This window comes from Crassostrea angulata, chromosome 7, assembly GCF_025612915.1.
Source record: "Crassostrea angulata isolate pt1a10 chromosome 7, ASM2561291v2, whole genome shotgun sequence".
NCBI lineage: Eukaryota > Metazoa > Mollusca > Bivalvia > Ostreida > Ostreidae > Magallana > Magallana angulata.
The window spans coordinates 51953740-51973940 of record NC_069117.1 but is presented as its reverse complement, the minus strand read 5'-3'; the positions used below and the strand labels follow the sequence as shown (position 1 = coordinate 51973940).

Below are 20201 nucleotides of genomic sequence, written 5' to 3'. Positions count from 1 at the left end.
GTTCCTGTTATCCACACTAAACGTTTTATATCTCAGTTTTAAACATACAAAGTATAAACTATATAAAGGCGTTAGGGTCTAGCAAACTGGCGATATATTCAAGTAAACTTTTCTTATCACTATGAAGAAGGTTTCCGAATAATTTTACGTATTAGTTATCATTAATACAAAATGGCTGCGCCCATGAAAATTTGCAGGTTTCGATCTTGTGCTTTATATTCGAGAATTAAGTCAAAGCCAAAGCATTCTCATTTATACAAACACTGCAGGTATGTAACTCAAAGGAATTCAATGTAAACCAATCTATTTTAAACCTACAGTTTGTGAGATTGGTCCCCAGATGCACCGAAAAAGTGAAAAATTGCAGTTGTGTTACACCAAAAATTGTTTCAATATAAGATTTACCTTATTTATTGAAAAGTTTTAAAAATCCATTTTTGAACTGAAAATTGGCTCTTTTAACTTATTTGGATGAAGGTTCCAACCTACTGGATTGAAACTTACCTACATTGTCTAAGGGTTCTTTAATTAAAGTTTAATATGTGGATGTATACTTCATACACACACACACATAGTATCCTTCACATCGTATGCCTATTTCCTTCTGTTGATCATCATTAATTATTAAATTTCAAAATGTATTCTAATCACAGTGGCTTATTTTTTTTTTAGACACAACAGCACTCAAGAGAACTGGAAAGGTGTGATAGGTCTAGAAATTCATGCACAGATAAACACAAAAAGTAAATTATTCTCAGCATCATCTACTGCCTTTGGTGCTCCTACAAATACTCAAGTGTCCATCTTTGATGCTGCCTTGCCTGGAACACTTCCGGTAAACAGCTTACTAACATAATAAAAAGATTGCTGATTGGCAATTTTTATTTTCAATGAAAATCTGTTTATTAGAGATATATAGAATCATGAAGGGTGTTGATTACTCTGCTTTAAAGCCTTAACGAGGCCGAGTACAGAACGAGTACGCACACTTTTGCGCAGCATTTCATTTGTATTGTGACGTCATCTTTTTGCTTTGTTGACGCCATGGCATGATAGTTTCAACTGCAGATATTCAGCGAAATTTGTTGTAAATAGCTCGTTTGATGCATAAAATTGATATTATATTGTGGAATAAACATAAATGTCTCGAAATATAAGCTATATTTGGGCTCAGGTTGAAAACGGGAAGAGGGTTCAGCAAGCCTAGCCCTTTGTCACGTTTTCTTAACCCGTCTAAATATAGCTTAATTCATATATTTCAAAACAGTAACCATGTATTTAATATTAATGACCTTAAATATGTGATGTTATATATTTATTTATTACTAAAATATCTCTAAATGTTTTAATAATACTATAAAGATCACCATTTTTGTCATTGTCAAATAAAAAATAGCCATTATCTGACAAACTGGGAAATTGGGCATACAAAAAACAACTTTGATAAGACCTCTGGAACAAACCAGGGGGTAAAAGTTTTTTTTTATTTGACCATTTGATGCCTTTTAGCAATAATTTTGATATGTAGAACAGAAAAAGAAATCCCTAGGGCAGAAGTTTAAGAAAATTGTAAAAAATAAGCAAAATTGATACATTTCAAGCAAAATCCCATAGGGTCCTATGTTAAAAATTAACAAACTTTGAGATGACCCCTTGAAAAAACGGTGTGGTAAATGTCTTATTTTTTTATCTTGAAATAATTATTATATCAGTAGAAATTCATGTAAAAAATTTCATTCAAAAATCTAGGGCAGAAAAAATTAGACCCGGCCTCGTTAAGTCAAATTGCTGATGCACTCATGAGTGCCTTAAACTTTTGTGCATTGATCCAAATGTCAGACAAAGTCACATTCAAATCCTATCTCAATATCAATGGTCATCACAAATTGTCCAACAAGTTGGTAGTTGTGTAAATCACCTTTTGGTAATTGACAATGACAAAAATTTGGGGAACTTAAGTGCCAAATGTACATGTAGGTGATGTATGTTTTAATTTTAATTAAACCTACATCTGGTTTTGATGACTTTAATATTTGTAGGCTCATAATATATGTCCTTATAACAATGTAAAAGCATAATTTCAACTTTGAGGGCTCATAAAATTTATCAGCACCACCTTTACTTTGGTTTGCTCATTTAATTTAACAAAAGAGTTAATTTTATATACTAGCACATAATTAACTTTGTGGTGCTTATAAATGGTACTTGGGTGCTCAAACATATCTTTGAGGTGGTCGTACATGGGTTAATTTGGCTTTTTGGCAATGCAACTGTATCCTATCATGTATGCAAAATGTTCAGACTTTTTAAAGTAGCTATTTATATTTTCAGGTCCTAAATGGAGAATGTGTCAGAGCAGGTGTGAAGACTGCCATTGCTTTAAACAGCAAGATAAACAAAGTATCCAAGTTTGACAGAAAGCACTACTTTTATGCTGATCTGCCAGTAAGTATAGTTAGTGCACTCATATAAAATAGCCTTTTCAGAAAACCATAAAACTTTATGTACTAGCAATGAATTGGATTGAAAATTTGCACATTTTAAATTTTTTTTAGCAAGGTTATCAAATAACACAGCAGAGACAGCCATTAGCAGTGGGGGGAGAAGTGGAGTACATTTTGATTGACCAGAACAATAGGTATGTCACAAAAACTGCCAGGATCACACAATTACAACTGGAGCAGGACAGTGGGCGGAGCTTGCATGATGAGGAGGGACGGCAAAGTCTGATTGACCTCAACAGGGCAGGTACAGATGTAATACTTTAATTTTAGGACATTGCTTGATCAGGACAAACTTAATATGTACAATATCTCTGGCTCATTGGATATTAAACTTACTGGTTATTACACTATTAAATGCATATACCGGTAGTTTAATTTTGATTGATTTATCAGTTGGGTCATATAGCATACGTAATCTGACCTTAGTGTCTGTTGAATATGTAAAAATGAAAAAAACGATTGGCCATTTATGAATTAAGAATGTATCATGTGAATCAATTGACCAGGAGTAGAAAATGAGCAGTTTAATTTTAAGTTTAATATTATCTGTGATATCATATTTGTCTGTTGCAGGGATTGGTTTGATGGAGATTGTCACAGAACCTGATTTTGAAAATGGTATTGATTGTAGTTCATTTGTGCGTGAAGTGCAGTTAATGATGAGACAACTTCAAGTTTGTCTTGGTAGCTTCAGGGGTATGTATACTTTTAATCCTCACATCCTTCAAAGAAAACTGTCTAAATCATGGTTTATTTGTGATACACATAATTTATAATTTTAGGATCTTTGAGATTGGATATTATTTTTGTAACAGAAGTTTTGTGTTTTTGTTGTAAGCCTTTATGATACATGTGTGTGATGTCTAGATAGATATTGAGGCTTTGAGATAAATGCACTTTATTTTTTTTTATGTACCATATTATTTTTAGGCATTAAATAAGTCGCTGCTGTGATATAGATTAATGCAGCCACTTTTGGCCAACATTAATTTTACAATGCAGTTTACAATTCGGCCATCCAACGTCTGTACTGACTACAGTAAAACACGCTTATAACGAAGTGCCAGGGATTGGCAATTTAAATCCCTTATAAGCGTAATTCGTTATATCCATAAAGTTTAAAACATGAAATAGAGTCTTGGGGAATGAAATTCACTTCGCTGTAAGCGTCAATTCATTATAAGCGTGTTCGCTGTTTTACTGTAGATACTATCAGTTTCACATAGCTGTTACCATCCCAGACATATTCTCTAGGTTCTTTTATTATTCATGTTGTTTCCTGTTCCTTTTTTACAGAGGGTGCTCTGCGTGTAGATGCTAATATTTCAGTTCACAAACCCAGTGAGCCCCTAGGAGTCAGATCTGAAGTTAAAAATTTGGGGAGTCTTAAAGACCTCAGAAATGCTGTGGGTAAGAATGAGATGTACTTTATACTTAGAAGAAGTATTTAGTTGACTCATGCCCTCTTTCTCTTGAATGTATACAACTGCCAACATATTCTAATTATTGTTTTTATGTTTGCAGACTATGAAATTAAGAGACAAAAGAGTGTTTTAAAAAATGGTGGAACTGTTATAAATGAAACTCGGACATTTGATTCAGAGTCTGGGTGAGGCTTTCTATGTGCACTATTTGATGAAAATGATATACATGTACCTGGTAGGTATGACCTTTGTTTATGATTCTTCCATCTGCTTAACTCTAGATTTGCTCTTCTAGGAAAACTATTCCAATGCGAGATAAGGAGAGACTTCAAGACTATAGATTTATGCCAGAGCCAAACTTACCTCCTCTTTATTTATACAACAATTCGACAGCAGCTCAATCAAGAGATCAAAATACAACAAATATTGATGAGGAAATACAGAATATGCCTCCCCTACCTCGAGACGTCAGGAATAAGCTTATAAATGATTACAACCTGTCTCTGAGAAATGTTTACGTCTTAGTGGTAATTGATTATCTTTCAAGCCCTTTGAGTACTGGTACTTCTTATTTCTTATTTGTGATATTTTACCCAATAACTTTGCTAATTTTGATTTCTCTTCTTTATAATTGTAGAATGAAGACAAAGGGGTGACATTTTTTAATGAGGTTATGAAATATTCAAACAGTCCTCCAAATTTCATTGCAAATTTCATTGTCAATGACTTATTGGGGGTATTCAATGCTAATGACATTAAGATTCGGAATAGGTACGTCTGATTTTAAAGAGTGTTTCTTTCTGTTATCTTTGTTTAAATGCTTTTGTTATTTTTACCTTATGCGTTTACTTGTTTAAAGAATATGTGTAATACCTGTACAAATCACATACAACGCTTGCCTAATATTGGTTCCCAGTGCTGCACTGGTACATGTAAATTGTAAGATGTGAAATCTTTGTTTCAGTCCAATATCACCAGATATACTGGCTGAGATAGTAGATATTAAAGAAAGTGGATATTCAACAGTGGCATATTGTTCTCAGGTAAGTTTCCATTTTTATAAGTGTGTCAACTTTTATAATTCAGCAGCTTTTAAATGTACAAATATCTTTATGCAATTAGATAATGCTTCATTTTTGAATCCATTTGCTTAAAAATTAATAAAGAAATCCTTTTAAGCAGAGAGAATTTATAACTACATGTATAAGATTACCAGTCATAACAAAATATTTCAGCTGGTAGAATTGTACCTAAAGCAAGATATTACAGAGCGACCGAAGACTGTGGTAGATAACAACGGCTGGCGGCAGATTGTGGACACTGAAACCCTGAAGCCAGTCTGTGTCAAAATCCTGGAGGAGAACCCCAAACTGGTGTGTAAAACTCCATCACTAGGTCACTCTGTGGGTGACCTATAGTGATCAATCTGTCCATCAATCTGTTTTCCTGTCCATTCATCTGCGATCAGTTGTCCGGAGCATATCTTCTCTCCCTTTCACCCAATCTGGCCCAAACTTAACCCACAAGAGTGCCCTTAGGTGAAGCATGTGCAGTGACCTTGACCAAGTTTCTAGGTCTAAGTGTTAAGGTCATAGCAGAATTATTTGAAAAATCCTTGTCCAGATCATAGATTCTTTTCCCATGGTCTAATCTGGCTCATATTTCACCCACAAGTGCCTTTAGTCAAAGGCACTCTGTGCACTGAATTTGAATGAAGTTTCTAGGTCAAGGGTCAAAGTCATATCAGACCATGCGAAAAATCTTTCTCATAGAATACCTGTATATACTCTCCCCTTAGCCCTATTGCTCATACCAGTACTCACATAACCAGAGTTTTCAGGTAAAGGGTGTGTGGCGACCTTAAATCAAGTGTGCTGTGACCTTAAACTAAGTTTCAAGGTCTTTCAATGTCAGATGTGAATTTCTCAGCTAATTTCTTTCAAATTCATTTTATATCATAATTTATTTCCCACTGTCTTAAATTTGCTCAGATTAAACCAAAAGAATGCCATTAAGTAAAAGATAATGAGCTTTAATGAAAGTTTTATGCCAACTGGAAAATGTCCAAGTCGATCATAGGTTAAGGTCAAAGCAAAATCTCTGAAATGCCTTGCATCTTAATGTCCATTAAGCATTAATCTCAATGATGTCTACTTTACACTTTATTCTGAGATCTTAATTAAGGTCGTATGGGACACCTCCATATTGTGATGTACTTCATTTCAAATTAAACAATAAAACCAAGTATAATTTCATAATTTTTTTTCTTTCCTAAAATTACTACCTAACAGCGTATCATAATGGGTTTGAGCGTTAACTACAAATCTGCAAGTCATGAGTTAGAATCCTGCTGAGGCTTTTATAATTTTTACCTTTTCAAAAAATTTTAACTCATATTTCTTGGTCAAATATTGCAAAATTTGAAAAATCTAAATGGTGAAAGTATTTTAATTAATGTACATTCATCCACATTGATTTCGACAGGTGTCCCATACCCATGATTGTTCAGAAGTTCTAGTACATCACCAATTTACAATCTAATATAAATTGTTATTTTTTGTTCTTTTGGGTGTCTTTGATATTAAGCATTTATGAATTTATTCAACAAAATGAATCTTTTCTTTTATTAAGATGTACTTTTTTTACAGGTGAAAAAGTATTGTAAAGGAAAAGAGGACAAAGCTTTGAGTTCTTTGCTGATGAAAGCATTGAACGAAACTCAGATGAAAGGACACCCTGTATTGATGAAAAAGATATTTACTGAACTACTAGAAGAACAGAAACAGAAATAAAATGATATTTACATGGAATATACAGAAGAGACAAAATCTAAATATATTTATAGAACTTCTTGAGGTGAAATAATATATAGAAATATGAACTGGTTGTGAAATCTTGGATCAGAATTAAGGAAACCATGTTTCACCTTCAATTATTTGTTTTGTGTGCTCCAGCAATTGGAAGTAGCCAGATTTTAAAGAAAGAAAGCACAAATAAATTCTGTTTGTTCAGGAACCATTTTTATAAAAATCCTAAATTGTTACAATTGTACATTTAATAGATTTGCTGATTAATACATTGATACAACAATCAGAATTTATGTGTTTAATACCATAAAACAAAATTTCGTTACAATTATACATATATCCGATTTATTTAGGTAATACATATCCCTTACAAACAACCGGACCGTCCTTGTGTAGACAGACACAGGGCCACACACACATCTGTACCACCGAACCCTTCTGTCTGAATGGTTTGAATAAAGAGGTGTTGATCTTCTGTCCGCTCTCAGGGTATTCCAGATACATGGGTGGATCCTGCACAACCATCAAGAAACTATACTCCAGGCACCTGTCGACGTACTTCTCCAATCGTGGCTCCAATGTAATCTTATCAAAGTGTTCTCTATACACATGACCTTTGAACATCTAAGGAATGCAAACACATATCACTTCAAACAAACCTCATAAATATAGGAAAAACTAAGAATGGAGGTGGTCAAAGTACTATCATGTAAATTTTAAATGGGTAATTTTCAATATTTTATCTAGAAAGTAATGTTGTACATTTTGAATGGGGGAGGGGGGGGGGGGGGGCAGAAAATTTCATAATACGACAACTAGTTGACATTTTGAACAATAAAATACACCCAATTCCTTGACACGCCGCATTGGATAACGCTAACGACCGTCCAACAAATCTGTGTGATAAAATAAAAAAAAACTGTCTCCGCTGCCATTAAACAGCTGTTAAAAAGCTTCTGTACAAGCAACGGTTGGGTTGCGGATTCACCGTCTTTATCATATATAACAAATGCAATTAGAAACTGAAGTCAAACGATTGGTTGACTTTAGTTTGTGTGCGTTGGTGTCCAGATATAACTATATCCATCTGATCCTTTTCAGCTTTCAAAATTGAATCCAAAGGGATCCGGTCATGTCCAGGAAAAGTATTGCATGCATTCCGTACAAAATGCATACGATCGAACGCATTTCGGCCGTATTTGCAAACGAAGACAGATTGAAAATTTTGCCGTTGAACAATCGTTCGCGTTTTCCGGTGAGGTGTTTGAAGCAACAACCGTATCAGAATATTTGAGTATCTACAATCTTTGAATTTACATCTTTTTAGTGTTGGTTAACCTTGCAGAATCAACCAATGACTGTTATAGATTCCAGCGACTTAAGTTGATCGCAATGCTTTTTACTGCCATATAATACAATGTACTCCGATTTTTATAGAGCCAACAGTATATATATCATACAGACCTCACAAAGAGCTGGAACAGAGGCAATTGCGCAAGCCTTCCTGGCATCAGCCATATGCCTGTTAAGACCAACAAACGCCGATTTGTCTTCTGGGTTTCTGTGTACTAGCAGGTCAATTTTTTTCTTAAAGTAGAAAGGAACGTTTTTCGTAGGTTTTCATGAATGGTAGTAAATTGGCGGTAAATACCAACTATTTGGTTAAAATAATTTGACACATTTTAAAATTGACAGATAGATTATCAATTACATGTAGATTTTTGGGTATTTAAACAATAAAATGCTTTCTTTGGTGATTCATTCGGGATATGAAGGTAGCGATCATTGCAGGAAAAATTAACATACCCCGCGGGTTATGTTAATTTTTCCTGCAATGATCGCTACCTTCATATCCCGAATGAATCTCATAACCCGCGGGTTATGTTAATTTTTCCTGCAATGATCGCTACCTTCATATCCCGAATGAATCATCAAAGAAAGCATTTTATTGTTTATATTAACATCTTTCTTTAACGAATTGATAAACTGATTATGAAAAGTTAGGACAATTCACTAAATTACTGTTAATGCACAAAAGTACGTTAGCTAAAAGAAACAGCCAAATCGTCTCCTGTGAGACTTGAGTCTGGCATCGTCATGATTATTTCGTGCAGTCCGGGATTTTACTAAGGTTGCTGTAGGTTCAGACCAATCGATAAACAGAGCGTGTCAATTTCAGTCCTGTCACTTTCAGCCGCTGTAGATTTCGACCACTCGATAAATAGGGCGTGTAGATTTCAGTCTGGCTGTTTCTATAGAGCTATGAATTAACTATAAGTTTCCGTAAGAAATAGAGGAAATTATGCTTGGTAGGTGTAAATATAAAACAATGAATAAGTGATTATGGTTTGAACAGTTTAGGTAGACATCAACTGGTATTTTTCAGTGATTGTTTTATGAAGGTTGTAAAGACATGTACATATACTACGGCTATTTACACCGATTTTATTGCCCAAGTTTAATGCGTACTAGCCTAGAACACTCTATAAATCAAATTATCTTAAATAAAATCTTTGTTGCATATTCAGACCAAATCAAATTGCAAATCTTTCAACAGTCAAAAAAATAAAAAACCAGCATGCGCTGTGTCCCATAGAATGCTATCGTGACATAATTGTGTATGGATCAAAGAAGACGTACGTTCTATGAGTTGATAGCTAGAATAGCAGTTCCGTCCTAATTTTCTATATAATTGTCGTTACCATGGTAACCTTCACATATATGGTAAATTAGCGACAGTATATACCTTTTATGTACGGTTCTGATCAACAATGACAATAATTTACTTACGTTTACTCACTCTTTTACCAAAGATGAATAGGGCCACATAAAAAAATATTTTTATCTCGTTATTACGAGTAAAGATCCCGTTATTATGAGTTAATTATCTCGTTATTACTAGTAAATTATGTCGTAATTACAAGAAAAGATCTCGGAATAACGAGAAAAGATATCGTTATTACGAGTTAATTATCTCGTAATAAGGAAAAAAGATCTCGTTATTACGATTTACTTATCTCGTTATTACGAGAAAAGATCTTGTAATAATTCTACTTTTCATCTTACATATTATAGAACCATTATAACAGGAGCTTGGACTTTGGGTAGTCGTGTCAAACAGCAATGTGACGTATGCCTGTCTATTTCATGGCTGCCCACTCAGTGAAAGCTAACTGAAATCAACACGATTTGTCTGGCTTTTGAGCTAAGACTACCCATTCGGTGCATATTTCACTTGAATCCAGCGTCATTTTTAACATGTTTTGACGCAAGAAATGGTAGCTACGTCCTACAAAAGTCCAAGGCCTTGTTAAAATGGTTCTAATCCCACTCCGAAGTTAATACCAGGTAGTCCTAGTCGTAAAAACACAATTCCGTTTGTATAGATGACTTTAATGACTATATAGTTTCAATCATGGATTTACACAGGATTTACCCGAATTGTGTTTTATAAGTTCATGCACAAACTATATGTATATTGAAAATAATTGATTTTGTATATTAACATTTTAGAGTCTGAAAACAAACTACATGCATCAATCTTAATAATAAATAGTTCAATTGTATTAATTAATCTGATTTGCTCCTTCTGCTAAATTTTTTTGAACTGCTTAGTGACGGTCCCATTAAGTTTAGTCGTAAAATACAAATTCAAATTTAACATTTTTCAATTAAATATATTTGATATGTTATAATACAAGTTTACAAAAAGGCAATTTCCGACCATATTCAGTTTTAAATATTTCAAAAAAGGATAAGAAAAAAATAATAAATCCATAAGTTTTGGTGGAAACTAAAAACCCAAGTTCTATAAAGTTACCTATTGTCTGGTGCTCTAACCACTGAGCCATTTCATTCACAACAAAGTGCGATGTTTAAATGCTATAAGAGGCGTTCGCCACGAATTTAGGGACTTGCATTATTTTTCTAAAACATTCAATTGTTGGGCTACAAAATGACATTTTTAAAGTATAGTGGGTCATCTCTCCACATTTTTGTTGATTAAAATCGGTTTAAATTCCATTAAACCGCATTTAGACTATGACAAAAATATGGAGCTCAGACCCACTCTATGAAAGAAAAGGCATTGAAGTTATAAAAATTACACTCTTTGGAGGTTTTGACACGCATACGCCAGTTAAAATCAACCTATTGCAAGTATTAAAAATATTTAAGGGTTACAAACCGATGTTACGTTAAATACACATTGTTTTGAATTAATTTTTATAAAAGTATCAGATTTAATGATATTTTAATTTTGCAGTATCTAATCATTCCTCATATGGGCATTTTACACGCCTTATTCACCCATCTTCTTTGTGTTTGCTTTTAATCGATGATTATGGTAAGTATGTTTATAATTATGGACATTGCAGTAGTTAATACATTTACATAAAGAGATGAAGAACAATGAAACGCGCCAATTTAAATAGATCTTTTCTCGTAATAACGAGATCTTTCCTCGTAATAACGAGATAATTAACTCGATATTACAAGATCTTCTCTCGTAATAACGAGATGAGTAACTCGTAATAACGAGATCTTTTCTCGATATTACAAGATCTTTTCTCGTAATAACGAGATCTTTTCTAGTTAGATCTTTTCTCGTAATAAAGAGATTTAAATAACTCGTAATAACGAGATCTTTTCTAGTAATAACGAACAAGATAATTAACTCGTAATAACAAGATCTTTTCTCGTTATTACGAGATAAAAATATTTTTTATCTGGCCCTATCCGTCTTTCGTACTCTTTACTAATAACTGATTTAAAAAAATGATTCAGAGATAGAAATATTGATGTTTTTTTCTAACCTCAACCTCTTAAGTGATAATCGTTCTTAATCTCCAATTGAAAAAATATTAAACTTTTTTTTAATCGTTTTTTAAAGTCTTACCCCAGAGCTTTCTTCACACGTCCACTTTATATGTGTCATTACGTCAATGAAATGCGACTCCAATCTAGTCAGCTCTTGTTGAGCAAAATCTTGACAGAATTCGTACGCTTTCTGAAATAACGAAGTTTAATAATATGCACTCACTTTTTTACAGGTACAAATACATTGATAAGTATGTAACGGTATTTTGTAAAAGAATAGAGTCTAGTTCATTAGATCTTTATTAAGTAAACAGCTGATACATAACATAGACAAATGCATCCGGAACCTCTTTGAAAAATAGAAATCAAGTGACCTCACAAGCAAGAAATTGTATTCGAACCCGAAGATTGCATTAACGGATTGAAACACCTTGCAAGTTTATCTGCGCCGGATTACTTATCAATCTATTTTAACTCCAAAAAGATTTTTAAAAAGATAATACGCTTGTGGTTTGGGTATTTAATTAAGCACGACATGGTTTGGTGGTGACCAATGGTTTCCTGCAATACAAATATAAAACGTACACGATTCTAACATTTATAATAAGGACAAATACAACTTCCGGTTGTAGTTTAAAACATCTTACCTGTGATATGTCAACTAAAGTTTTAAGAATCTGGTCCTCATCTATAGGAATCCCCTTCAAGTATTCAAAGGCTTCCGACCACTCGTTGTCATAGAGCTGTTCGAACTTCTCGCCGAGTTTCGTCGGCCGGTTCCTGTCGCTGAGGTCGGCGATGTTCGGGTTATTGGTCGTAAGCTGCTTGCTGGCGAAAGAACTCAGTCTGAAATTATTTTTAATGCATGGTTTCACCAATGTTTATTGAATTTACCACGAAGAAAGACGAAATAAATTAGATCTACGAGTTTAATATCCCAAGCAGACTTTTTTTAAAGTAGAAAGGAACACTGTATAAAAGTGAACATAACGCCCCAATTGCCATTGGAATCAGTTGTTTAACAACCACTTATCAAAGTTAGGAAAACTGGTCTGGTTAAATACAAATAATAAACAATACTTACATCCTATAAGTATTTTCTCCTTTATTTTTTAAGCAAACCGATTGTAATTCATAGCTCTGTAGAAACTAATAATCTACACGATCCAGTTCTAACCAGTTTATCGACTGGTCGAAATTCGAAACTTTCAGCAACCTAACAAAATCACGGACTACACAAAGTAATCATGATGATGTCAGACTCAAATTCTTCTATAAGAAAATTTTCTTCTATCTAACATTCTATAAAATATAGTGAACATTAACAATAATTAACGAACTTTTATTTACTCTTTATGATTAATTTAATATTTTTAAAGAAAGGTGTAAATATGAATTATAAAATGCTATCTCTGATGATTCATGCGGGCTATGAAGGAAGTGATCATTGTAGAAAGAATTAACATAACCCGCTAACGCGTGTTATGTATAAAATTATTCAGCAATATCCGTTTAGTTACATCTACCGAGTATGATTCCCTGTATTTCTGACTAAAACTTATGCTTAATTCATAGTTCTATAGAAACAATAAGATTGAAATCTATATCCCCATTTATCGATTGGTCGAAATCTACAGCGCCCTAAGAAAACTCACGAACTGCACGAAATACTCCTGATGATATGTCAGACTCAAATTCCCATAGGAGACGATTTGACTGTTTCTTTTAGCTAACGTACTGATGTACATTAACAGTAATTTAGTTTTACTTACTTTCTACAACAATTTATTAATTTGTTAAAAAAGATGTAAATATAAACAATGAAATGCTTTCTTTGATGACTCATGCGAATTAGTATGATTGTAAAGAAAAAGTGAACGCACATGTAAAAGTTTGCAATTCAGAGTTATTTTTTTTTTATTTTGTTTTGTAGTAAAATGAATGGTTGCACAGATTTCGATCCTTGAAGTATTTTTAAAAAAAAAACAAAAAAAAAAAACCCCAAAAAAGAACAACAACATATTTTTCCCCACTGAGAGCCTATGAAGGTCGCGTAATAGTAGAAGATATTTGTGTTCGACATATCTTGAAACTACTGTGCTACAGTTCTACCTGGTTGTTAGCTCCTGAACTTGAGCCTTGTAAGATTTTTCAGATTCCACGAGTCTGTTGTACTCTAACACGGACACTGACTTCATGTTATTCTCTCGGTCCGGAGAGTGAGTTCGGTTCATAAAGTTTCTATCCCCGAGTCGAGCATCTGTGGTGTTGTGATGACCTCCTTGGTTTTGCGTTGAAGAAACACTTGTAGCGGGTAGTGTTTTGGAAAAATTCTAAAATCAAATTTCGTAAATTAATAGCAAAAAGGGTGGTTTTATTTTCTATTGCATGCTAGTAATTATAAGAGAGTTACTATATTAAGTTCTGATTACAACAGTTATGTAAACAATTTTGTCCGTGACATTGTGTGTAACGTCTGTTTTATCTAAGTGATGCAACGTCGTCATCTATTTATAGGAACAACAACAGTCTGGCTAAAGTTAGCCCCATGTACTTCGTGGCTGGCTTTATTCATACATGGAATAACAGGTATGCTTTTTTAGTTTGCTAGAGTTGAATAATTTCAAGGACTATCGATGTCATTGCCTACTTTCTGAGCTTGCCGTTGCCCCGGTACATTTGTACGCTGTAGTAGTAAGTCGAACTCCGTCCTCGCCTCTTTAGAGCCAGGAATCCCACACTCCTCAGCTGTGAGCACGACCATCTCTAGATCTGAGTAGTCATCCTTAGAAATTGGTACTTTATTCTGTCAAAAATACAAACACTAAACTGAGCTTCAAAATCAACAAATGTACCAATACACTATTAATTTCAACTATAAGGAACCAGTTAAAGATTGAAAAAAAAATGTGCTTGTTGAACAAATGTCGAAAAAAAAGAACATGTCAAATAAAAATCAAATATGATAAAGACTTGGAACTTTTGTTTTGTTTTTGGATTTTATGGATGTCATTTTGTTGGAGAAGTTACCTATCGGTTGTTCAATTAATTTCTATTCATGACGTCATATTTTTAATCAGCTGAAATCAAACCTAAGTACCGTGACAGAAAATTGCATTGCATGCATAATTACAATTCATGTATTTTATCCTAATTGTATCAAATTATCAATTTTAGTATAGGGTAGTTTATTAGCTCAAAACCACATTTAAGGAGGCTTCAGGCACGTATCATCAAGGGGGGAGCGCCCCACCCCACTTTTTCTTACACATAAAAAATACCCACCCCCCACCCCCCACCCCCCCACCCCACCCCCGATTAGGATTTTCTTGAATTGCGAATTATTCCCTTTTTTTTTTTCTTTGCTTGTCAAGATTTTTAGGATTAACGTGCCTGGACATGACACACCAATCATAAAAATTTTTAATGTACAAGTATTAATTGATGGATCCGTATACATAATTATGATTTCAAAATAAGAGGCTGGTTCTATTTTTTTTTTTTTTATCTGATTTTTCTTTCATTTTTTTCCCACGGAACAACTGTTTTAAGCTAACTAAAGCACACTCTTGCTAGATATAATTTCTGTTGGTCTCAGTTAAAAAGCTCTTGGATTAAAAAATTGAATGACTTGAGATACATCTTTGTTAATGTCAAATAATAAGGAATTCAAATGAAATTAACGATAAATCGCTTTTATATGTTTTAAAATATGAAGATACGAAAATAAAATTCATTTCTCGGTTGAAATATGATTGACTCGTACCAAGTTTGCAATCTAAATTGATAACGGCGATCGTCAAGTTCAGTATTAAAGAAAACTATTGGCTTGCAAATGGAATGAATAATTCTAATTTGAAATATATTATCATTAATAGCCTTTAATTTTGTTGAAAATTCTTAAAATTTCGCGAAACAGAAAAACATGTAATCAGAGAAAGATTTAGATTGGACGATTTACACAAACAGCTATGGCGAAGGTAGAATCCTTCTAAAACCACCCAACTCCGAGATTAAGTCATCGATGGCCGGATGTCTGAAATAGCAATAAAATCCGACATCGTGTTGTTGGAAACTAGCAAAGATAAAAGAGCGTGGGTTCTCAAATAACTACATTGGAATCTTTATAGACAACCTTAGTAAATTCACCCTCCATCTTGAAACTTTTTTTTACAATCCACCTCAGCATCCTGATGATATTTGCGTCTACTAAATCCCAAGAAATCAATTTGTGTTCATTAATCAGATACTAAGAAAACTGAACCACGGTCTAAATGCGTTATGTGAGAACTTTTTAAAAGCAATAAATCTTCTCAGAATTTTAAAAATTAATGCATAAAATATATAATCTGACAACTAGGCAACTTGTACATTGTACTTGTAACCCATAAACACTCTTATTTAAAGTATCTAATTTAAATGTAAAAAAAAAACCCGATTGACACATATAACTAATGGGTTTGAAAAAAACCTTAAATTCACTTAAATTGTATTCTATGAAATAGTTTTGTGTTTTACCAAGAAATGTGTGCTTGAATAATCCTGCTACTGTCCTACAGAACGCTTAGATCAGTGAACCGCTAATCGTGGTAAAACGTTTATCGCAAAGTTTGAGAGAAAAGTTTAGTTAAAATTGCTGAAAAATACACCATTTTGAATCATCATTTTAAAATGATATAACAGACAGGAAGGAACCTACTTCTATATCACTCTCACCTACCCACCACTTTATATAGAACCCATGATTATTACTGATGTCTAATACAAGAAATTTTGATATCCATTAAAGGGGCATGGTCACTATTTTGGTCAAAAATTATTTTTCCGATTTTAATGTTTACAATGCTTAATTAAGGCATTTTTAATAGGCAACCAAAATTGGAGTGATCATTCGAAATGCATCCCTAAAGCACTTTATATAATGAAGACAAAAAATATATTAATTTGACCAAAATCGTGACCATGCCCCTTTAATGTATAATTGCGGACAAATTTTCCAAATAACAGGAAAATCGTTATCTTTAATTGATTTTGGACCCGTTTCGTAACACTGGTATATATAATAAATATACTTTTAAAAAAACTAAGAATTATGGATGGCAATCTCTAACCGGAAAAATTAACTAATTTATCGGTCGGAACGATGGTAACCGGTTACAAAATCAGTAATCGGTTATAGTCATATAAAATAAATATAATGAAAATAATTTAAATATAATAATATAATTTCAAAATAAATTTGAATATTTTTGTCTTTTAATACTTATATCTAAACAATATACATTTCAAAATGTTTGATACAGATTAAACTGTATTTAGTAAAAACAGTTTTATCTGTATCAAAAATGTTGAAATTTTTATCCGTAAAAAATTGCAAGATTTAAAAGCCTACAAATGATGAACCAATAATTTGTGTACATGTGTCATTTATAATTATCAACAAGCTAAAGGTGTTTATGTTTTGATGGTCACTAATTAGCATTCCAATATGACGGACAGATATTGAAACTCACCCCCTGTAGTCTTTGGTATTGAGTTTTTGCGTTTCCTATACCTGCTGGAAGTGGTAATTCTTTGCTCACTCTCTCTACAAGGTCCTGTAAACCACGTATCCGCTCGTTTGGATATGACAAATTCATTTCCCACCAATTAAACCGAAACAAAGATCTTGGAAGCTATGAAATTAATTTTATTTAGTTGTCAATAAATGTTTTAAATTCGGCAAATTAATGTCCAAAATTATATGTTACTAAGTAAAGTCACTAGATAAAACAAACCTGCAAATGGTGACAATATCCTATAGGTGTATGATTTCAGTGGTCATGACTTGCTAACGTTATTTACTCTGCACACACTGAAAGTGAAAATAGATTGAAAAGAAAAGGCCCCCAAAACACCTGCATGGCTACTACTGATATAGAATTACCTTAAAGGCGAAAAAATACATTTGAAGATTTATGATCAAACGTACCAATAGAATGGCATCATGCATTAATATACACACTGTATATACGTATGTACATGTATGTCAGTAACAAAATAGATATTCATAATTCAACACAGTTAATTTATATTCTTAAATGTACAGACACAGAAATGCATACATTTATATATCATAAAAAAAATTAGAATTTTGCTGGTGTTGGTTTTCAGTGTACACGGTGAATCATTCAAAGACCGGTTTATATTGGACTGACTTTAAATGCACTCATAGTTTTTTAAACCGGTTATCGAGGCTGACATAGTATTGTGTCAATATACCGGGGTATATGGAGCAAACAGGTTCTACGGGTTGTGATCATGAAATAAAGTAACATATCATTTATCTACCAACATCACTGGATAAGCTGACACAAATTGCTTCAATTTTTAAAAACAAAATGTATTTATTAAAATGCAAACTTAATCCAAAACAACAGTTTTATTACCCTACTTGGTCTTTTACAATAACGAAAATAGACTTGTCTAAATTTGAAGCGATGCTTTAAATTTATGATTTGTACACATTATAAAACAATCTAAGATACAATTTGATGTACTTTGACTTATTATCAGATTCTTAAATAACTGTTGTATCAACCGTCCAAAAAATATCAACTATATGTAGAGAGCTCTACTTTCACTTTTTCTATGAACCTCTAATATTTAAAAAAATGGTTGTGAGCATCGAGTTTTGAACTTGGTAGAAAAAAGACAGTATAATAGTGAATATAAATTGTATATATATGTACATAAGAGTACTTACTTTGTACTGTTTAGCATGGGGAAAACATTGATTAAAGTAAGGAGTCCGATTTGGGTCAAATTTGTGGGGGTTTTATTGAACCGTGACTTGGACTTTAAAAGATATGTGCTGCGTATCCTATTTGTAAGTAATATCTGATAAACAGTATTCCCTTATTTTTATTTAGTAAGAATTTCATACGCATACATAGGCGTCGGAAGCAAATTGAAAGTGGGGGGGCTAGACTAATCCTCAGAAATATTGAGAAAAAAGTAATTCCCAAAATCATGGAAATCCTAATCCGTGGGGGGGGGGGGGGGGGGGGGGGGAGTATACCTATACTTCCTAAAAAAAAAATTACTTATCCAATTTTTTTTTTCCAAAATAATGAAATTCCTAATCCGTGGGGGGGGGGGGGGGGGGGGGGGGGGGGGGGGGGGGGCTAGTATGCTTCTGAATCTAACTTTTCAATCTTTCAAGGTAAATTTAGGAACAATAATCTTTCTTGCGAGAAAAAGTGGGGGGGCTGAACCCTCTATCATGCTATGTTTCTAATGGTAAGGTATAACTTTGCAAAAAAAGTGGGGGGGCTAAGCCCCCCCCTAGCCCCCCCCGGTTCCGACGCCTATGCGCATATGCCCAGTCACGCATTTTAATACGAGATCATCATGCGCGGATCTAGAGGGGGGGTCGGGGGGGTCCTGACCCCCCCTGGAAAATGAAAATTTATTAAATTTACATAGTAAAATTATCGCGAAAATATGCCTCGGACCCCCCCTGGCAAACACAATTATCCTTCGGACCCCCCCTGGAAAAATTTTCTGGATCCGCGCATGATCATGCTTGCTTGCATTCTTTGATCACCTTGATGGAGCCGTCCAAGTTGACTGCAAGATCCGGTTGAGTCCTATTTGTCATATAATAATTTTCTAACTAACTAACTGGTAAATATCCCAGCGTGACAGACACCATAGCCAAGCCAAGTCTCGATGAGATCAGAAACATATTTATGGATATCGCAGGCAAAAGAGACAGCTATTTTGAAAATCAAGGCGAAATTGCAGGGTTTTTACCTAATGATTTCGCATAGACAATAATCATGTGTGGCTGCAATAATTATTTTATAAAGACAGTAACCATGAATTAAATCTGATTATTACGGATCTGTTTTAAAGGTAGACTTTCCTAGTACGAGAGATCCTAATTATTTATGTAGAGCAAACTGTTTAACTATCGTTACTCTCGATCATCACATTACATTGAATATAGTGCTCGAATACGTCCATCATCTATAACCTCGACAGTGTGTTTGAAGAATAAGACCTAACAATCACATCGTCGCACTCTCACACAACAGGCTGTAGCAGTAACACAACTTCATAGTTTCTTTTACTTACTCTTCGTGATTACTTTAGTACTTTTACTTACTTTGTGATTACTTTTAAAATACATTTTCTTACTCTTTGTGATTACTTAATACTTTTTCTTACTCTTTGTGATTACTTCAGTACTTTTACTTACTTTGTGATTACTTCAGTACTTTTACTTACTTTGTGATTACTTAAATACTTTTTCTTACTCTTTGTGATTACTTCAATATTTTAAAAAGAAAGGTGTTAATATGAACTATACAATTGCAAATATTGAAGTTATCACAAAGCAGGCACGTAGCATCGTTTTTGAATGGGGGGGGGTGTATCTTTAACTTCAATTTCCATGTTTATTTCCTTATTTTTAGGTGGGGGGGGGGGCAACTCCATGTTAATTCATTTGTGTGTGTGTAAATTTAAAGAAAATTCTTTGTTGCGCAAAAGGGGGGGGGGGGGGCAGACACTCTTTAAATTCAATTCCAAAAAAAAAAAATTCTCAGACATTTTACTACTGATATCGTCATTTACTTGCCGCTGATATTCCTAAATAAACA

The 20201-nt window shown here is 33.6% G+C and overlaps 2 protein-coding genes across 2 annotated transcripts; one reads left to right on the top strand and one right to left on the bottom strand.

The window, feature by feature from the left end:
- Nucleotides 1-132: 132 nt before the first annotated feature.
- Nucleotides 133-7024, top strand: LOC128157435 (glutamyl-tRNA(Gln) amidotransferase subunit B, mitochondrial-like). The gene is made up of 12 exons (XM_052819986.1): nucleotides 133-269; nucleotides 673-835; nucleotides 2332-2445; nucleotides 2556-2748; nucleotides 3078-3200; nucleotides 3801-3914; nucleotides 4029-4113; nucleotides 4224-4455; nucleotides 4566-4699; nucleotides 4893-4971; nucleotides 5164-5301; nucleotides 6577-7024. Exons 1-12 carry the CDS (start codon nucleotides 172-174, stop codon nucleotides 6718-6720), a joined length of 1617 nt encoding a protein of 538 aa, XP_052675946.1. The 5' UTR covers nucleotides 133-171; the 3' UTR covers nucleotides 6721-7024.
- Nucleotides 7025-7080: 56 nt separating this feature from the next.
- LOC128157438 (uncharacterized) lies at nucleotides 7081-18367 on the bottom strand. The gene is made up of 9 exons (XM_052819989.1): nucleotides 18299-18367; nucleotides 17331-17407; nucleotides 17067-17228; nucleotides 14204-14359; nucleotides 13666-13886; nucleotides 12201-12399; nucleotides 11633-11743; nucleotides 8200-8322; nucleotides 7081-7359 (listed from the first exon to the last, which is right to left on the bottom strand). Exons 3-9 carry the CDS (start codon nucleotides 17190-17192, stop codon nucleotides 7081-7083), a joined length of 1215 nt encoding a protein of 404 aa, XP_052675949.1. The 5' UTR covers nucleotides 17193-17228; nucleotides 17331-17407; nucleotides 18299-18367.
- Between the last annotated feature and the right edge of the window lie 1834 nt (nucleotides 18368-20201).